This window comes from Malus domestica, chromosome 13 (genome assembly GCF_042453785.1).
Source record: "Malus domestica chromosome 13, GDT2T_hap1".
Lineage (NCBI taxonomy): Eukaryota > Viridiplantae > Streptophyta > Magnoliopsida > Rosales > Rosaceae > Malus > Malus domestica.
Genome location: NC_091673.1, coordinates 3,527,123 through 3,549,257, shown reverse-complemented (window position 1 = coordinate 3,549,257; position 22,135 = coordinate 3,527,123). Strand labels below are relative to the sequence as shown.

Sequence of the window (22,135 nt, the reverse complement as noted above, 5' to 3'; positions counted from 1 at the left end):
ACTAAAATTCATTAAAGTTAATTAAGTCTCTTTTTGCTTCAAAAAAAAAAAAATTAAGTCTCTTTCAGCAATATGCCACGACATCCAAGCAGCTGACTAGGACGAGTCCAACTGATGACGTAGCACAGAACTCTCAGTTAAACTCCGCGCATGCCAAAAGCTCACCACACGCCCGTCACAATTTTTCTTCGTCCCCAGTCCATGCTCTCCAAACTACCCTTCTTCATCTCAAAATTCACCACTCCAAACCATCTAAAACAAATCTCGCATCAAGGGTACTCCTGGCATTTGACCTAGGTTTGAATCTATAAAACCCTAATTCCAACAAACTCAGCTTCACACACCAACATAGATATCCCATTACTAAGCAAGTACTTCAATGGCTGCCAAACTCCACGCCCTCGCCGTCATCCTCCTCCTCATCAGCATTGCCGTCAATGCAGCCGCCGAGGAACCACAACAATGCGGGTCCAAATCCAAAGGACAATGCCACGACAAATCCAAGGCCTTGATCCTGAAGATCATTGCTTTATTTGCCATTTTGGTCACGAGCATGATTGGTGTCTGCTTGCCGATGTTTTCACGCAAGGTTTCGGCTCTCCAACCCGGCAAAAACATGTTCGTCATTGTCAAAGCGTTCGCCTCTGGTGTCATACTTGCCACCGGGTTCATGCACGTTTTGCCCGACTCGTTCGATTGCTTGACATCCGAGTGCTTGCCCGAACATCCGTGGAGCAAGTTTCCGTTCACAACGTTCGTGGCAATGCTTTCAGCCGTTCTTACTCTCATGGTGGACTCGTTTTCGATGAGTCACTATAGGAAATATTTAGTTCGCGGTGCAGCTCGCGGCGAAGATGAGGAGAACGCCAAAAATAGCTCTTCTCAAATAGAGCCTTTTGGGCATGGTCATGACATTAAGACTGAAGAGGGACTCGACGATAAGGATTCACAGTTGTTGAGATATCGTGTTGTGGCACAGGTATTAATCTTATGATTTTGTGTAGTTTGTTACGCGTGCTCGAATACTCTTAACCATTTAAACTTGCTTAGCGTATTCAACTAAATTAAAGCTATTAATCGAGCATTACCTTGAAACTAAGTTAGGGTTTGAATCATTTTTAACTGAGTTGGAGTGTTGATGCATGCAGGTATTGGAACTAGGAATTGTAGTGCACTCGGTAGTGATTGGATTATCAATGGGGGCATCTGATAATCCATGCACAATCAGACCACTCATTGCTGCCCTTTGCTTCCATCAACTATTTGAAGGGATGGGTCTTGGCGGATGCATACTACAGGTGATTATTAATTCATTATTCACCAACTAATCTACCAGCCTTGTATTTATTAATGAACAATATTTGACTACTCAAAGATGAATAGGAATTTCCATTCAAAACTCTTAGTGTTTTAATCACAGAGCTTTGTGTTTATGATCAAAATCATTGATACTATGAATCATATTGTAAAGATCATCTATCCAAAAAATAAATTTAATCTAAGGTCGTTTAGTTAATGTATTGTAGCAAATACATAGACAGTTTGTAATGCTTTTACCAATACCGTTCATTTGTTTTTAAATAGTTTGATTACTAAACGACCTTAGTTTTAATTGATTTCTTGCAGAGGCGATCTTTATAGGGTAATTTATAATATAAACGTTTCTAATTATAAACACGAAATTCTATAAATAGACAACGAACAATTTTGAGAAATTTTGATTAGTAGTTCCTACTCATCTTTAAGTAGCCAATTAAAGTATAAATTGTATAATTAATCCTAAAACATGCTTCAAATTAACGTGGCTTGCAGGCTGAATATGGTATGAAGATGAAAGCAACAATGGTGTTCTTCTTCTCAGCCACGACACCATTTGGGATAGCACTAGGGATTGCACTGTCACATATATACAGTGACAACAGTCCGACGGCTCTGATTGTGGTCGGGTTGCTAAATGCTGCATCTGCAGGGCTGCTCAACTATATGGCGCTGGTGGATCTCCTAGCAGCTGATTTCATGGGGACTAAATTGCAAGCAAATGTGAAGCTCCAAATGTTGTCTTATATTGCAGTTCTTTTTGGGGCAGGAGGCATGTCAGTAATGGCCATATGGGCTTAGCCTAACAGATCAACAATTATGTCAGATGGATTAATAAGATAGAATAGGATTGTGCTAGCTAGCTGCTTAATTATGTATTAATTAGCTGTGATCTGCAGGTACAGTAGGGTTAAACTTTTTGAGAATTTTAATTTATTCAGTTTTCAATCCTTAATTGGCAACTAGTTTGTATCCATCCATAGCATTCTCCTGAAATCTCTTAACCAATGAAAGGGACGTGAAAGTTGTCACTCGCAAGTGTTTAAAAGCTTTTACTCCAGCAACCGGATGCAAATGAAGTTGTGTGTTCAAATTTTAAATCCCCTCTCTCCAGTGTCGTTCTAATCATTTCTAGGACTACTGACCAATCTTATTTAATATTTATAAGTTTGCCAAACCTAAATGCTAATTAACTAGTACAAGGTTACTCAACTAAGCTCAGCCACTCGTTTCCAGCTCTAGAGAAACTTCTATCGCCATTTCCATGAGTCCATCACTGGTTGAATTAATAATATTATTAATTTTGATCCCTTTGCTGTCTTGTTATTATTGTTGGCCTGATTTCTCAATTTTCCATACAATACATCATCATCAGCCTTTTCTTTTATGGAACAAAAGGGTTATTAATTGACTAGCACTAGCACCTAAAGTTAATGGATCCGAAATAAATTAGTTAGAACTCTTGTTATAGTGAGTCTGATACCTAATTGTTAATTACATGTTATAAAAATCGTTTTGTGAAGAATTCTTTGTGAGGATATAAAGGTACAAAGAGTCAAACATTGAAAAATGAAAAACCATGCAACAATTTGTAAGAAGTTGAGTCATCACTACCCATATCGTCAATTGGTTTAAAATGAAACTTCAACTTCTTTCACTCTGGTTGTAGTGAGTCTAGTATCTAATTGTTACACGTGAGTCTACATGTTGTAAATATAGCTTTGTGAATATCATATTGTTAGTTAAAAAAAGGAAGTTAGTTGGAATTCGAAGGTTTTGCAGAAATTAGGTACATTGACTCTGTGAGAAGAGTACTCCAACTTATGGTTTCCAATGATGAAGATGACTCATGTAGTGCTACTATTAACATTAGTGACTTGTAAGTTAAAAAATGAAAAAAGCTATTCGCTAGAATCATAAACAAATCTGAAATCGTGGCTATAAATTGTCCCATGCTCATGGGTCAGACGTCGCAAATAGTGAAAGATGGAGAGGTCTCGTTCCAAAAATAAAATTGGAGAAGACAATAATAGGGCCTCAAGAGTGTCCCTCGATGCAGTCAAAGAGACACTCATTCCACTCAAGACCTTTTTAAAAGCCTTGCCTTTAATAAGTGGCTTTTGTTTGCCTTATGAATACATACCACTTTCTTCTCAAATGATACTTTTCTAGATATGCTAAAAACAGTTGTTCACATTTTATACTCTCAAAATGATTTTTAGTTGTTAATATATGTCGACAAAATTTTTGCATTTTTTTTAGGAGTTTTAACAAAACACTTTTGATACTGTTTACTTTTAACAAAAAATCACATTTATACATTTTTCTAGTACTATTCACTATACCTTTAAAAATGATTTTTCATCAAAAGAGAAGTTTGTTTGGACTTTTCGTTAGTTTTCTTTTTTTTTTCTTTGTACATTCTGGTTTTTTTTTTATTTTTTTGGTGTATTAATTTTTCTTTTAATTTCAATCTAAATATCATAAATAAACAAGGGTGTGTATGCAAAAAAATAGGTGTACAGAGAAAGAATATTATAAGTGTGCGTAAATCACTTCCTTATCACGCTTATGTTCTCTTTTTTTTCACATCTCAGCTTATTTCTAGTGTAATGGTACAATTTTAATCACTCTAAGTACCAAATTGTTGTCGTATTATCTATGGGTAATTAATTAACACAATCGGTGGCTTTTATCCACATGAAATTAAGTGGGGCAATTAATCTAGGTAATGGAGACACCCAGCTTTGAAGTTGACAAGCTTACGCATGCACTTTTTGTGGAGTTAGGTTCAAAGATGACGATCTAAGGTCACAAACAACAGTTAATTGCGCATTTTCTACATAATGCAAGTGCATTTGCGGTCATTAGTAAATTAGCTGCCAGTTTTTGGTGGATCAAGGACAACATGATTGTGGCTCTCGATGCTTAGAGAATCCTCTTAATCATTCTTATAATTAAGAATTCAAATTCATTTATCAATGTTCTATGGCTTTTTAGCTAACATGATCCCTGAGATTTCCATAACACATCATTTTGGTCCTTGAGATTGAAAATCAATAGAAATTGTTCCTGAGATTGTCCACCATCCATTATTTTGGTCATTCATTTAAAAACTCCGTTAAGTGTCCCGGAGCTCTTGGCCGAAAGTTTGGGCAATTTTCAAAGCTTCGTAACTTAATTGTTTCTTAACCAAATTCGACACATAATATATCAAAATGAAGATAAGGAACATGTAGAACAAGATTATACCTATTTGGAAGCCCAATGGTTGCCAGAGATGGTCGGAAAATAGCCTGAAAGGTGACTGGTCCGCAGGAAAACTGGAAAACTCGTCGGAAACTGGGTAAAATTTAAACATTCATAACTTCTTCAATACTCAATGAAATCGAGTGATTCAAAAATGAAAATCATATTTCTCAATGAGACGAAGAGAATGGTACCTTTATAGATGGCTAATTCACCGTGGTTTTTCCTGAAAATGGTTCAAAAGTGGCTAACTTGAGACCAAGACAGCCACTTTCGATCCATTTTCCAGCCAAACCATGGTGATTTAGCTATCAAGAAATGTACCATTCTCTTCGTCTCATCGAAAAGTATGATTTTTATTTTTGAATCACTTGATTTCATTGAGTATTGAAGAAGTTATGAACGTTTAAAGTTTACCCAGTTTCCGGTGAGTTTTCCTGTGGACCAGTCACCTTTCAAGCTATTTTCAGGCCATCTCCGGCAACCATTGGGCTTCCAAATAGGTATAATCTGGTTCTACACTTTTCTATCTTCATTTTGATATATTAGGGGTCGAATTTGGTTAAGAAACGATTGAGCTACGAAGTTTTGAAAATTGCTCAAACTTTCGGCCAAGAGTTCTGGGACAATTAACGGAGTTTTTAACGGAATGACCAAAATAATTGATGGTGGACAATTTTCAATCTCAGGGACCAAAGTGATGTATTATGCAAATCTCATGGACCATTTTGGCTAAAAAACCATGTTCTATAGATGATTTGCTTAGATAAACATGTTAATCTCCATATAATCATGGTTAAGTTAAAAGGAACTTGGGGCCTTTAGCTAGCTAGGGAGAAACCAATCAAATGTCAATATTCGAGAATTAATTGGCTAGCTTAGGCTAAGTTGCACCAAAGATTTGGACGTTCATGATTAGTAAATATACCAAAGGGGATTGAGATGGTTCATGTACGTCTTTTGGTTGCAAATTTGGCAACAGTAATACTGCATGTGACATTAGGATTGTACTAGGACGATACTCAAAATTCTGGGGTGTATGTGTTCATGGAATCAAGCCTAATGTTATAAACCCGTGTTTACTACATAATTAGTTTAGATTTGCACTGTAGAGAAATAGACATTGGCCACGGTATAATCGTGGCTTACAAATGGACACAGATGCATGTTACAGCATTCTGGCTATTGCCTAAAAACGCCACTGTTTCGTGAGTTGGACGTGGCCCCAAAATAAGTGGCCTGTACTCAAATTTCTAGTAGTGTGACTTTTCCACGGACGTCCAAAACTCTTACAATGAAAATAATTCATACAGTGAAAGCTTATTTTCAAGTGATTCCATAATTCTTTTAGCTACATTAGAAGGAATTGGAATCACAGAGTATCATAACATCGTATTTTTTGAAAGTAATGATGGTGGTGCCACTAAAACACCTTTTTCAAACAAGACAATCAGACTCAATGAATTTTCTCACACACAAAAAAAATAATAATAATAAAAAAAAAACCTTATTTCACATTGAAATTCATATGGCACGACACTTGGCACTATAATTACCTTTTTAAAACTGATAATTACACAAAAACCCTTCGTTCTAAAACACAGAGAAATTTTTCAGTGTGTCGGAAATATGATCTGGTACATCAATTGTCATAATACAAGTGGTTAGAAATTTTATTTTAGAGTTTTTTTAAATACGGGTCCAATTTTATACAAATCTGTTTGGAATAGAATTCACTAGTATGACACCCACGTCAACAATTAAAGCGTGTGTGACTTATTTAAACCGAATTACATCAATCGCTATCTGACTCCCTATGGTTTGAATAACAAATCTTTTTTATCCCTGCATACAATGAAAACAAATTGAACGAACAGTTGGTTTGGGATGGATTTTTTATATGAAAGTTAATTACGATTGCATCTGTTTCGGGTTAAATATGTTTGAACCAGAGTCAATTGAGTTTTTAGCCATCATAATTTGAATAAGGGTGAATGAGGTAACGGGGTTCTGTACAGGTAATTTATGTTCAAATTGAATTTATGTTCGTTGTCAACATGTATAATTTATGCTTACTGGGTCCATTGGGTTTGCTGGGGTGGGGTTTATTGGCTTAAGTACGAAGGTATAAAATAGCGTTGTTAGTTGTTTCTTAGTTGCTGATTTCATGGCTTGTTTATTTACAAAACATGAAAGAAGGGAAGAGATTATGCAGTGGTGAGTCTTAGGTATGTAGAAAGTTTGGAAGATCAGAAATTTGAAGGACGTTCGGTTCTGAATGCTAAATTCTAGAAAAGTCAACCTGGAATTAAGGAGTAGATAAAATCCACAAAAAGTGCAAGCTAAATTTTAGGAAGCCAAAATCATAATATTCAAGCAATTAAGGGTAAAGCTTGGTATTTTGATATTGTGGTATTCTTCTTCACTTGTAAATGAGAGGTTTTAGGTTCGAATCTCGTGGATGACAAGAGATCTTAGGTTCGAATCTAGTAGATGATGAATTCAATACCAAATTAGATTGTCTATTTTGTGGCTTAGCCGAACTCCCCATCCCCCCTCTTTAGTGTATAATATAGCGTTGTATTAAAAAAATTAGTTAAGGGTAAACCACCACGGGGTGGCCCAATGGTTAGGACGAATTCTATACCCATATTTCACATTGCCGTCCTAGTTTCGATTCCTGGTGTTGGTGAAATGCACGATGGTGGCCAATGAGATATTGAAATACCTCTGTGCTTAGAGACTCTTGAAAATAGAGTTATATCAAATTTTCTCATTTTTTTAAATATCCAATCACATGTATTATGACACTTGTTGTATGGACCGTATTCCCATCACTAAAAAATCACACGTAAACAACTTTTGGTTTTCACATTGTAAGTGGATTATGACCTTAATTAAGTTGCTTAATTAAGCACACAAAGACAATCACGCATGGATGTTAGGATTATTTTAGAATAATATGGGTCCATTTTCCACTATAAATAATACACGACAAATGATACTCCATAAACAACAAGGCCACAAGAAAAGATTTGGAGAATATATATTGAACAACATATCTAGCCTAGCAAGCTGCTAATTATACTATAGATTATGGAATAAAATAATGGAATCATATATTAATTAGATATAATCTAGCAAGAAGAGAAAATTGTTGATGAGCTTATCCTATATGAACCAATCACTACGGAGTGTGAATGGTGATGACTTCATGTAGGGCATTGGAGGGAGGAAGAAAGAAAAGTTGTAGTTGCTTGAGTGGGGGGAAGTGGAAAGTGAAGACAGTGCAACTATGATACAAGTGTCGGTTCTGAGTACTGTTCTAAAAATTCCCGCTTAGCGCCGTCTAAGCCCTGTCTAGGCGCTAGGCGATTGGTTACCATCCCGATTAATGTTTAGGCGTTTGAAAATTAAGAAATTGCGCCTAGACCGCCTAGCATGCCCAGACCCACCTAGGTTGCGACTCACTTAGATAGAAAATATATAACTTTCATTTTGCATTTTATTTTTTTCTTCAATAAATTGTAACAGACTTGTTGAATACTTAAATGAACACACATTATATGCTTGTTCCCCATGTTTTCATTATGTTCCAATACTTCATAATATATATGTCATTCTATTTTGTAGTTTGTAATGAAATTATATACATTTTAAATATAAATAAATACTTATTTACATGAAATATAATAGATTTACTTAAATTCGCCTAGTCCACCTAGGCGCCTGCCTAGGCGCTAGGCCCCATCCCCTCGCCCGACTAGCGCCTAGCATCTTTTAGAATCTTGGTTATGAGAAATTAATTAAATTTGAAAGATTGTATATTTGTGATGGGAAAACCCTAAAAATGCATGAAAATATAAAAATATCGATGTTCATTTGCAGTGGTCTCATGGATATTCCAAGAGCTTCATGGCAGGCAATGACATTGGAAGAAGAAGATCCAGTAAGTACTGAGTGGTGAGTACTCTATCTTACATGTTTTGGATAAAAAATAGGGGTTTTTAACTTTAATCATTTAAGAATATTGAAATTTAAAATAAATCTGGTGTTAGATTACATATTAATTATAATCTCTTGATGTGCCCTTAATTCAAAATAATTAATGTGCATTTTATTTAATATCTCCCATTAATATTTAAATTTATTAATATACAAATTTTAATTTATTTTTTGACCAAAAAAGAGTTTTTTTATTTATTAATTTTATTTAACATTCTTCAAACTTAAAAGACTCAATTAATGTACCTAAATGTTAGTACTGAAATGTATTATATTGAATTAATGTATTTAAATGTTAGTATCGAAATGTATGTACCGAAATATATGCACTAAAATGTATTATATTAAATTAAAGGATACTTTGGATGTGGTCCTTAGTTATGAATATTCTTTGATTAAAACCTTGTTGGTTTTTAATTTTTGATCGAGGTCCCTGAAATTAATGTGATAATTTATTTCTATGTACGTTACTATATTTTTTAAATTAAAAATTAGAAATTTTAGTTGTTTATATAAATGAGATTTTAAATAAAAAATCATAATTTGTGGGATTAAAAATATTAAAATATAATATACTATTGTGTGTGTGTGTGTGTGTGTGTGTGTAAACATGGGTACTGTAACATCCCACATTGCCCAGGGGAGTGGATCATGTAAGCCTTATATGTATATTATCATCTCTACCTAGCACGAGGCCTTTTGGGAGCTCACTGGCTTCGGGTTCCATCATAACTCCGAAGTTAAGCGAGTTCGCGTGAGAGCAATCCCATGATGGGTGACCCACTGTGAAGTTCTCGTGTGAGTTCCCAGAAACAAAACCGTGAAGGCATGGTCGGGGCCCAATGTGGACAATATCGTGCTACAGTGGAGTCGAGCCCAGGATGTGGTGGGGGCCCGAGCCGGAATGTGACAATTTGTTGCCCGGGCCGGGATGTGACAATTTGGTATTAGAACCAATCCCTGGTCGGATATGTGCCAACAAGGACGTCGGGCCCCTAAGGATGGTGGATTGTAACATCCCACATCGCCCAGAAAGAGTGGATTCTATAAGCCTTATATGTATATTCTCATCTCTACCTAACACGAGACATTTTGGGAGCTTACTGGTTTCGGGTTCCATCGGAACTCCAAAGTTAAACGAGTTCGTGCGAGAGCAATCCCATGATGGGTGACCCACTGGGAAGTTCTCGTGTGAGTTTCCAAAAACAAAATCATGAGGGCGTGGTCGGAGCCCAAAGCGGATAATATCGTGCTACAGTGGAGTCGAGCCCGGGATGTGGTGGGGGCCTGGACTGGGATGTGACAGGTACATTCATCAAAATTAACCAAAAAAATTATTGTATCAAAACATGGGTACATTCTTCAAAATCACAACAAAAAAAAAAAATTAGGCTTAATAACATTAGTAAATTTCTTTGATTAAACTTGACATGGATACAATTTAAAATCAAAGAAAAAAGAATGTACCCATATAAGTTTAAAAACGGATTAGAAAAAAATTGAGTAGATTTTATATAAAAAAAAATGGTACATTTTACATATAACAAATTGTTATATTTAAGAATGAGTACATTTTAAGATTAAAAAGTTTTACATGAATGGGTACATATAATTAGCATGGGTACATTTAGCAAAATAAAAAGTACAAATAAAAAAATATATGGGTACAAATACAAATAAACTTTAAAAAATATGGGCACAAAAAGAAATTAATATATGGGTACAAATTAAAACTGAAAAAAAAAATTGGTACAAATTAAAAAAGAATTACAAATTAAAAATGGGTACTAACTAAAACTAAAAATATATGATAAAAAGTTTAGTCATAAATATAAATATACAAATTGTAACATTTTTAACATTAAATGAATATATTTAGAAATAAAAAATATTTTATTATTGAAATAATTAATGATGTTATTAATACCCAAAGACCTTAATAAAAAATTGAAAAGAAATATGATTTTAATCAATGGAGTAGGAAAATGTACCTAAATGTGTGTACCAAAATGTATGCACTGAAATGTTAGTAACAAAATGTATTATGTTGAATTAATGTACCTAAATGTTTGTATCGAAATGTATGTATGGAAATGTGTATACCTAAATGTATGTACCAAAATGTATTATAATGAATTTAATGTACCCAAATGAAGAAGACAAAGTACATCAAAATAGATTGTATCACAAAAATTAATTTATCTAAATATTTACAACAAAATATATTACGATAAATGAAGTGAAAATGAAAATTATAATGAAATAAAATTAATACATTAAAAATTAGGAAGAAAAAGATAAAAAATTAAAAATATATAAATTAATAAATGAGGTTATTAATGTATTAAGGGATTAAAATTAGACTTTGATCTTATTCATTGTTTTAATCTAAAAATTATCTTTGCCAAAGATTCAAATGAAGTTTTCTATAAAAAAATATTGAGCAAAACGTCTTCGTTTTTCAAGTTTATGAACAATTATTGTAGTGTACACAACATGGTAATAATTTTCTACAATTTTGTTCAATATCTTAGTGGATAAGGTATCGAGTTTGTACTCATGCATCCGCAGGTTTGAAACTTTTTCACCCTCTAAATTATTGTAATTGTTTCGAATTATTTCTCCTCCCCAATTTATTGTAACATTTTCGAACCTTCTCTTAATAATACTAATTTTATTAAATAATAATAATAATAATAATAATATTGTACAATGTCCTTCTCGAATCCACACTATTATAAGGGGCGGAATGTTAAGGGACTCTCTCAAAAGTAGGGCTTTTCATTGACTCTCTGTCACCTCACAGTTTGACGTCAATTCCCGTCCTAACATTATAAAACATTGTGTAAAAAATATGAGGTGACAAAGAGTTTATGGAGAGTCCCACTTTTGAGAAAGTCTCATTAGCAATTCTCTTAATAAGGGACCAAGTAAAAAAAGTTCACACAGTATTGACTTTTCAATGTGCCCGGAACACGGGGTTGTACATCACATGTCATTATATAATTGGAGGAAAATTTTTTCAAGTGTCCTTCCAATTGTATAACGACACGTACTGTATGTATATGTGCCCATGTTCCAGGCATGTTGAAGAATCTATCCACACAACAAGTGGCAGATTCAAGAACTTTTCTTCTCGGAAACAAGATGAAGCAAGTACATCATCTTGTGCAATTTCCCTTGGCTTCCCAATCTATATCGGCCTTTTTAGGCATTTTGTTGAACATCGGACTGCATGCAATCGTGCTTTGGATTGCATTAGGACTGCATGCAATCATCTTATTGTAAGTCCTATTTAATTAATGTTGCGAGTATATATATAGAGAAGCATCGATCTGTTATCCTTAATGTGAAGTAGAGTTTAAGATCTTTATTTTATATTCTAACTGAGGAAAGTTAGTAATCTTCTTAATTGGTATTGTTCTTTATCTTCTTCCATTTCGTTCTTATTATGCAATTTGATCCAATGAAGAATATTTTTTTTATCTTTTTAGGTAACTTTTAAATTAAAGATTATATCTTCAAAAAAATCAACTAACTGGGAATCATAAGTTCAAGAAGAAACTAAAAGGGAAGGTAACAGCTAACAAGACATATGCCACATTTATAATGCCTCAAAAAGGATTCTCATCATGTCCCATGATCAGTCCAATATTAATTGGAGTAGAATTCTCTATCTTCCTATTTCCATCTTTTTCCCTTCCTTTTTTTCACATTTTATTTTTTGTCTTTTTGTTCCTATAAAAAATCAATATAAGATGTTGACATGGTTTAATCATAACCGTTCAAATAAGAGAAAAAAAAATGAGAGAGATTTGAAGGGGAGAAAATCATCTTCCATGTTAATTAGCTTTGTGTGTGCATACAAGAGAGAGAGGGAGTGAGGTGGGTTGGTGGCTTCATACTTTGCTCGGGCTTGCTGAGTTGACGGGCCAAGCAAATGGCCGAGAGTGGCCCTAGTGGGTTGGTCCACCGTGCACCCACGCGAGAGAGCTTGCAGAAAAAAATAAACAAATTAGACCCCACTGTGCACGATAATCATATTGTTTCACCTTGGTTGCCCTCTAAATTCCCAGATGATGTAATTTTTGGCACCAGAAATAGGCAGCTGTTAAATCCAGTCCCCTCTCTGTAGGCAACACCTTGCTCACTTTTGTGGTGCTCCCTCTCTCTTCTGTGTCTGCATATTTTATCTATATATACCTATCCGTCAGCCATTACAAAACCCTAGCTACTATTGGTTACTGCATGTATAGATATAGACTAGGCAAAAACACAAAAACTTTGGAAAAAAAAAGTAAGAAAAACCATTGTAGCAGCCATGGAGGCATGTTCATGTGAATCATGTCTTTTGCTTTCTCTCTTTATTCTTTTGTTGTCTTCTTTTAATGGGTAGGACCCGAAGTTTTCAAGTTGTATTTGTTGTCTGTGGGATTTATATTTTGATTTATCATGAGGTTGTGACTCTTGTGATAAAAAAAAAGTATGTTTGGTCATGGATAGGAGCTATACATAGGGCCTATTTATGGGAAATTATTTCGTACATTTTTGGTGATTCTTTTGTCTTTGTTCATTAACATTTTTGCTAGGGTATCGCAGTGTCACTTCTTATTAGCGAAAGAATTTTGGGTCGTGATGCATAATCATGTATAATGTTTGACTACTTAATATCGACAAACATATGAACACATTATTGATTATCAACATATCATTTATGTTCTTGATATTTCAATTACATCATATCATTATGTTTGTTAGTAGAAGTTCAATTAGATGGAAAGTAAATCGCGATATAACATCTTATTGGGTGGTCGGATAAAAAACTTGGTGAGGCCACATGAAGATATGCAAAAGCACATATTGCTCATCTTGAAAAACACTTCAAACTAATGTCATTACCACTAATTGTACAAAGTTTTGAATCTACACACAATGGATTGTGCTATTTCCATCTTCCTAATGAAAAGTTAGAACACGAGGTTAGGTTCATGTTTAGCAGATGCTTTTATTGGAACATTCCTTAATCACACTCGCTGGTCTTATCCAGTTAGCTTTGGAATTTAGGAGCAGAATGGAAGTTTGATGTAGTGGGGAAGCACCTAAACCATGCATAGTTAAATAATTGTGATTAATAAAGGTAAGGATAAAATCACAGGGTGCTAAACTCTGTTTTTAAATGCAAATCATTCAGAAGATTTGTCTGCAAGTTGCTGTCTGGCTCTGAGATTTGGCAACACCACTTTTTTAATTGATCTAATCTTCTTTTAGCATTCATCTTCTCTATAAAAAAAAATTGACAAGTAGGTCTGGGGAAGGAGAAAATTTTCAAGAAATACAACTCGGTACACTAAGTATCATAATATAAATTGTTAAAATGTATTTTCAAGTATCAAAAAACTTATATATTATAACATTTGGCATATTAGTTGTGTTACTGACCTCTCCTGAAGTGGCATTACCTAATACGTCGTGAAAGAATAATGATGAACTTGTAAACTTGGTTGGACGAGGAACACTGAACCTTCAAATCATATATAATATGTGGTGGAAGTTAGATCATATAAGTGGTTTTGAATCGTATCAAAAATTCACAGCAGGTGTCATCTCTATGAATTATAAAACATCAGTAGTTGTCTATGTGGTACAAGTGCCATCTTTGGTTAAGTGCCATTTAGTTCCCTTCCAATCACCATAAAGTCTGCACTTTCTTGCTTAAGAAACAAAAAGTTTGACCTAATAAGTAGAATTAATGTGAATCTGTTTTTCGTTATACTTTTATCCAAGAGTACCAGCTTTTGGTTATGGAAATTTGTTTAGTTAATAATTCTGTTTGGTTTAAGTGATTAAAAGCATTTATGTCTGCAGAGATTTCACGTCTTTCATATGATATGAGAAGAAAATCATCATACAAGAGCATAAAAGTTTGCCATAACATGCAAATAACATAAACAAAGGAAAGAGGGTTCAAAAGCCAAGCACTATTCAGTACTATGTTGCCAAAGCTCACTCAGGAATCTGCAAAAGATGTGTCCTTGGCCAGACAATAGTAATCTAATATTTCAAGAAAATGGATGGGAGGATATTTAGGTATTTGATGCGAACAATTTAGATAATTTAGTAATAATTCACCTTGATGGGGTCTTCAATCCAAAGGTTGGAGTGCTCAGTGAGTCATCCAAATTAAACAAATAAAACACACAAATTAATTTAGTCATCACAAACTGAGTTTAATTTTAGTCATTTACCTTTTAAGCTGACCTTCATTGCGTCATCACATAAAATTCCACACCATAATTATTACTCCCCCACATCATAAACTTTTTTTCTCTTCTAATAACCATCATATATATATATATATATGACGCCAAATCATTATCCAAATTTACAAACGCATGCTCATGCACATGAATCTCATATATATAAACACATACGAGAAATGTTAAGGAGACTTTTAAAGTTAGACTTTTCATAAATTTTATGTTATCTAACAATTAAACGTCAATTCATGTAACAACATTATAAAATATTATGCTAAAAATATGAGATGACAGAAAGTTCATAGAAAGTTTTCCTTTTGAAAGAGTCTTATTGGCATTTCTCAACACATAAACATCTTGATTCGAATCTCTCTTTTTATATATCCGACTGCTTACTTGAATCTCCCTCCCTCAGTTACGCTCGAATTATTAATTCACAGTAACATTGTCTTCTAATACCACGACCAATAACCATGGTGAAATATGATCCATGTTAAGATGAATATATATCTCTTCCTCCACATACATTAGACACATTTTCCTGTCCCGTTTCAATAATTGTCCACGCTTGCTTATGTAAGCCCCTGAAACTGTTGCTCTTTTATTTGTTGTTAAACCTGGTCCAATTCCCTTCCCTTTATAAAACCCCTCCCACTCTTCATGCTGTCATCCCCTGCCTTGCCCTCCAAAGCACAGGTCACAACCCCTTCAACTGCAAGTCCATAAAAACCTTAAGCAAAATAACTCCGAGCTTTGAGAACCATGCTTCCAGGTGAGATCATTTCAGGACTCCACTACTTTGAACCTGAAATCCCACTTCCAAATCCCTCTGACTTTGCCTTCATGCAGAACCAAATTCCCTCCCTCCATTTCAACACTTCGTTCAACAACTTATCCCGTCAAATCGCTCCTCCTATAGGCCATGACTTCACTCAACAATCCTCCAGCCTCAGCAACAACTCCAGCACCTCTGACGACGCCGAAGAACACCACCACCTCAGAGTCATCGACGAGAGGAAGCATAGGAGAATGATATCCAACAGAGAATCAGCCCGTAGATCGCGGATGAGGAAGCAGAAGCACCTCGACGAGCTCTGGTCGCAGGTGGTCCGGCTGAGGAATGAGAACCACAGCCTGATAGACAGGTTGAACAACCTTTCGGAGTCCCACGACATGGTTGTGGAGGAGAATGCTCGGCTCAAGGAAGAAGCTTGTGACCTTCGCCAAATGCTCACAAACCTGCAGATTGGCAGCCCTTACAATATAAATGCTTCTACCTTCAGAGAGCTGGAGGGAGAGGTGCCCTGCAACACGGCTCATCTCAGAGCCGAGTCATCGAACCAATCCATCGCTGCATCGGCCGATTTGCTCCATTAAGATAGATGAGGATCACTGTTATCCTGCCATTGTAACTTAGCCTACTTTATGTCCCTTTTGTTTACTCTAAAAGCTTTCAGTGTTTTTTATCCTTCAAAGCACTTAGCCACCATCTTATCTCAACTTGGCTAATAGAGTAGTTTTTATCATATTAAAGTCGATGCACGCGAACTTGACGAGAGAGATAGAGAGAAGAGGATGTATTATATATCGCTGGTTACAAGCAAGAGTTTGCGCTTCTCGCCGCGTACACATCTGTAAAACGTACTTGCAGGTCGTAATTATTGAAATGATTTTTCTTTGTAGCCCATCAAAGAATTATCAAACACTGAATCATTCATATCATCACTTTATCTTTTTTTTTTTTTTTCTAGTTAGACAACTGAGAACCCCACCAACCACCTGAAAAATGAAATACACAAGACATTGCAGCATTTAGAAAGATCAGAACAAAAGGGTTACTATTTGGTACTTACTAATCTACAAAATTGAAAATCTCCCATCACCACTATAAGCGAAAAATGGATACTATCCAAGGTACTAAACTCGGGAAAAAAAGCGTACAAGGATCAATTCGGGGAGAACAGTCAGTAACTTTGTGGGAACAATCTGAGTGAGTCGGAGACTAGCAGCGGGAACAGGAGAAAGACAAGAAATGGTGGAGGTGGTGGAGGTGGAGGTGGTGGTGGTGGCTCATCATACAAAAATGCCTGACTACTGTGCGAAAACTAAACATTTGAAAAGGTTTATCCACTAGCTAGCAAATTTACACCCCTCTCAGTAATGTTTTTGTTTTTAACTTTTTATTGTGATCTATCTCTGTTGTCTGGCTTTTTTCAGCTAAACCAAGCTTCCATCATTGCTTTCGTGAACGAATTCGAAGGTCCCGCCAAGAAAGCCGACGCAGAGGGTAATGGTGGAGAGATCATCTATTTAAATCATATTTTGTACCCATATAATGTGATTGTTGATGATTAAATTATTACTTAAGTATTGATTAACGTGCTTATTTCTTATTGGTGAATATGACGTGATTGTTGATGATTGGATTATTACTAAGTGTTGATTAACGTGTTTATTTCTTATTGATGACACGTCACATAATTTATAAATTTAGTATGAAAAGTTTGTATACCTAGCATTACACTGAGGCTTTAGGTGCTGCTTCAACAGTAGATGTACCTTTTTCTTCTGGTACTGTTGGAAGCACACACACATGCATTTGTCATATATAATGCAGCATTACCAAGTCCCACCATAAGTTATGCCTCACATTCTAGCCAGGCCCCTTCCTTCAAAGTATGTGTGATCACATTTCCATAATATCGTCAGAAAATAAGCACCCATACATACATATATAGTCATGATGCAAATCCTAGTATTAATTTAAGCAACTTGACCTACGTCTTAGTCTCGCTCAATTTCATTTGTACTAATTGTATACAACAATATGTCATGTGATGATGCAAAAGAAAACACATGAGTTTATATATACAATTGGTGACACCTAAGAATATTCCGCTGGTCTATATTGTTTTATGACTTTGATGATGTTTCCAACATATAATTTTTATAAATCACAATTAAGACTACAAAAATATGTCAAACCAAATCTCTCCACAAAACCCTAACTTAAACGTCAACAGGGCTACCTCATATTCCTAGTAAGAGTTGGACCGTCTTCTCTTATGGATGAAAGAAACGGCAGAGACCCCCTTTGTGGTCATCATTTGGATGGGTCATTCTGTCAAATATCTGCTGTGGAGATTTTTGACCTTCACACAGAGATATGGAACTATGGAAGTGAGTAGAAAAAGCAGTGAGATAAAACCAATGATCAAGTGCAAAGATAATAATTAAGGTTGACAAATCAAATAAATTTTTCAAAGTGTTGGTAACACGATCCAATACATTAAATGTCATGATATAATACATTAGAATATTATTTTTAAGGAAAAATTAGTATCCGGTCCCTAGTTCTTACTGTTCATTGACTAAAACCTTATTAGTTCTCAAATTTTGATTCAAGTCCCTAGCATTAATGTGATAATGAATTTACATGTTTATTATATAATTTTTTAATATAAAAATTAGTAATTAATTTAGGTTTTAATACTCGCACCTATATTAAACTTCTAATTAATTTTCAATTCAAACATTTCCAAAATAATAAAAAATTAAATTAAATTAAGTTTGTACCTATTAGTTTTTTTTTATATATAAAAAGATTCTCAATTTTTTAATCTTAAATGTACCCATTCATATAATTTTTCAATTTTTTTAATCTTAAATGTACCCATTCTCAAGTATATCAATTTGTTATATGTAAAATGTACCCTTTTTTTAATATAAAATCCTTTCAAATTTTTTAATCCATGTTTAAACTTATATGGGTACATTCTTTTTCGTTGATTTGAGAATGTATCCATGTTTTGGTACAATAATTTTTTTTGTTAATTTTGGTTAATGTACCCATACATATATACACACACACACACACACACAATATAATAGAGAGTATAATTTATATTTTATTATTTTTAATCCCATAAATTATGGGTTTTATTTAAAATTTCATTAATATAAACAATTACAAATTTCAATTTTTAATTTTTAATTTAAAAAACAGACATGCATGTACACAAATTATAAAAATGATATTTTCCCCTCCTAAATTTAGGCTTCATTACATATAAAATAAAACAATTAGGATGATGATAAGTTATAGATAATAACTAATAATCATGATTATTTATATATTTATCCTAAAAAAGATTAGTTGCAGACTTAGACATAAACAAATTGGCTAAAACAGTTTGATTCTTCTCTACACTTAAATTTGAATCTCTTCTTTCGTAATATCTGTCAGATTAAGATATTGCTAAAATAAAAAGATAAATAGGTGATAGCCAAGAAAACAAGATCACTAACAATTTATCAAATGTGATTTTTGCATGAGCACTTAGGATTATTAGTGTAGAAATTGCTTTCATCAAAAAGGAGGAATGAACTCCACTTAAATATGTAATCAAACTTATCCTATTCTGTACATGCAAACAAGTACTTAAGTTGAATATGTTATCAGTATTGTCATCCTTTTATTTATGGCAAATGTTTAACCATATTTGGACCAGCTGCATTGCATGACCTTAGTTTAATCACCTTTTTTTTTAGGGTTTATCTAATTTCGGTTCCAAACAAAGAGCCAAGTGTATTTACTCCACTAATATTGCACTTTAGTACTTTTTCTTTGGTAATAGCTTAGGGCTCGTTTGCCAAGTACTTTTAGATGACTGAAAGTGTTTTTTTGTGAAAAATATTTTTTGAACCAATCTTATAGCACTAAAGTGCAATATTAGTGGAGTAAACACTTGGAAACCAAAAATATTTCTCTAAAAGCGTTTTTAGTCATTTAAAAGTATTTCTCAAATTAAGCCTTCTTTTATGCAAGCAATATAATCTAATTCAAGACCTAGCATATTGGGACTAGAATAAATTTTCTTAACCACCTGAAATATAAATTTCATCGATACTAGAATTAACAAGTGTAGTTCTTCCATTGACAGCTTTTCTTTTTAACGACTGTTATAAGCTACTTCTTTAGCTCTTTAACAAGATCCCGCTCAATTGTATATAGTTGGAGTGAGATTCATATCAATAACATATCAACCACAACATTAACAACACATACATATATAGAATTGATACGTTGTTAATAACATTGTCGATATGTTATCAATATGGATCCCATCTAGCTACACTTGTGGGAGAGGCCTGTTTTAGTGGCGTCAAGTGAAAAGAGCCCATTCTTTAACAAGGCCCTTTGGCAAACGCAAACGGTCATTTCACTTTGGTTTTTTCATTGAACAAGCTTGAAGTCGTCATTAATTGAAATGTGAGAACATATTTGATCAACTGAAAACACAAAACCTATAATTTAATTGGTTACATGATCTAGCAAAATTTACTAAATTAACAGAGTAGCTAGGGAAAACAGATGAATGAAATCATGGTCCAGTGGGACTTATGTCTTGTGTGTAGATATAGTCTGTGTGAGCAACCATGGACCTTCTCATCAAACACTCTTCACTGTTTAATCCCTTGCAATCAGCCTCACCATCCAGGCTTCCTTCCTCCTACAAATTAAAACAAAAACATAAATTTTAATTAATTGAAATCAACATGCACCAGGATTAAGATTAACATGAGATAAAAAAAATTAAAGGGTAATTAACGTAGGGAAGTGATTTCTGCTATCTCATTTTCTCCTCTACACTCTTTTCTTTCTTTCTTATCTTTTTTGTTGAATCAAAGGAGAATCGAGAGACGGAAAGAAAGAAAAGAGTGCAGAAGGAGAAAATGAAAATGTGTAAATCACCATCCTTAACTTACAAGTGATGAAGATCTGATGGCCATATAAGAAGGAGAAGCAGCAGCAGAAGATGATAATGATTCATTTGGACCAGATACAGGCAACGTGGAGGCAGCTGGGATCTCTCTGGCTTCCGCTCTTGAAATATACAATAGAGAAAAGGCCAAAAGGAAGAACAAAATCTGGGCATTCGCCATTGTTTTGGTCGCAAAAGCTTCACAATTTCAGCACAGGTTAATGAAAAAGCTTCCTCCTTTATATGTAAATAATTATGGAGAACAACTGAACCCTAGAAATTTAAATTGGGTTTTGACTTTTGAATTTTGAGAGAGTAAATGGGCAATGATGGAGCGATGATTTTGTGAGCTGCTGCCATGAACGAGATATTATTGTGCACTGCTGCCTGCCTGCCTACTGTATCAGAGCGCAGAAAGTCAAGACGTTGGCCTTACCAATTAGTACAGGTCAATGCTGAGCCTCTTTAATTTCTTCTTCCTCCTAGGAAAAATCACCATTTAAAGACATCATTGAAAAGCGTTTCTTCTTTTTTATCTCCATCTGATTTGTTTAGTGTGAGTTTGTTTGGGTGACGGGGAGCTAGCTGTACTGTTTACCATGCAGCTGCAAGTGTACTTGTGTAAGATCAAGTCACATGCCTTGGCATGCATGTGATGGACACCTGTTCATGTTGGGAACATCTTGGTCACCCCTTCAAATAATCATTATACACGACTAGACAGAAAAACTTTGATAAGACTGTCTAACTTGAAAACCATCGAAATTAGTAGCCTGAGATAAAGTCTCATATTTCGTTGAGAGATGTCTTTAGAATGAAGTGATTAAATTTCTGATCAAAATTCATCTTGTAAAAATAAAATATCGTCACATACTATTACTAATTCACATAATATAATAAATATCTAGATTAATAATGAATTTCAAATTAAAATATATTATTAGTAAATATATATGGATCCAATAACATTAGTGAATTAGTTACATTACATTACACCTAATTCATAAACTAAACCCTTGGAGCTTAATCCTGTACCTAATGTGATTATCCTAATGGTCAAAGATTACTGCCTAAAGCCCCACAATTCCCTAAGCAGCATGCAGTGATGAGTGAGCCCTTCCACATTACCAGAGCTGGTAATTTAATAATCATACGGATAATGGTGTTCTTCAAAACATAATTAGTAATATATAATGTGATTATCGGGAGGGACGTCACAAAACTGTCGACCACGTTTGTAATCTATCGATCCCAGACCAAGCAAATACAAATTTGTGATTTCCTTCACTACTCACTAGTTTTGTCCCCTTGGGGCCAAATATTATTTTAGTGTACAATATTTATTTAGTTCCGATTAAAAGAAATTATAATCACACACATTTTGTCCACACACTTCAATTCAATTTTGTTTGTTGTTCAATCTAATAATAGAAAATGATCATTTTGGTTCCGGTCTCTAATCAACTTAATTGTTAGACAGAAACCTTATTTGTTTAAATATTTTGATCTAGGTCCTTAACATTATTTAAGATATTTAACTCA

At 34.3% G+C, this 22,135-nt stretch overlaps 2 protein-coding genes across 2 annotated transcripts; both read left to right on the top strand.

The window, feature by feature from the left end:
• The first annotated feature begins 375 nt into the window (after positions 1-375).
• On the top strand, positions 376-2,221 carry LOC103452301 (fe(2+) transport protein 1-like). Its single transcript, XM_008391808.3, has 3 exons — positions 376-979; positions 1,149-1,298; positions 1,813-2,221. Exons 1-3 carry the CDS (start codon positions 380-382, stop codon positions 2,116-2,118), a joined length of 1,056 nt encoding a protein of 351 aa, XP_008390030.2. The 5' UTR covers positions 376-379; the 3' UTR covers positions 2,119-2,221.
• Positions 2,222-15,485: 13,264 nt separating this feature from the next.
• LOC103451718 (basic leucine zipper 43-like) lies at positions 15,486-16,544 on the top strand. Its single transcript, NM_001329018.1, is given in 1 exon segment — positions 15,486-16,544. A coding segment is annotated over 1 exon segment (615 nt). The 5' UTR covers positions 15,486-15,590; the 3' UTR covers positions 16,206-16,544.
• The last annotated feature ends 5,591 nt before the right edge of the window (positions 16,545-22,135 follow it).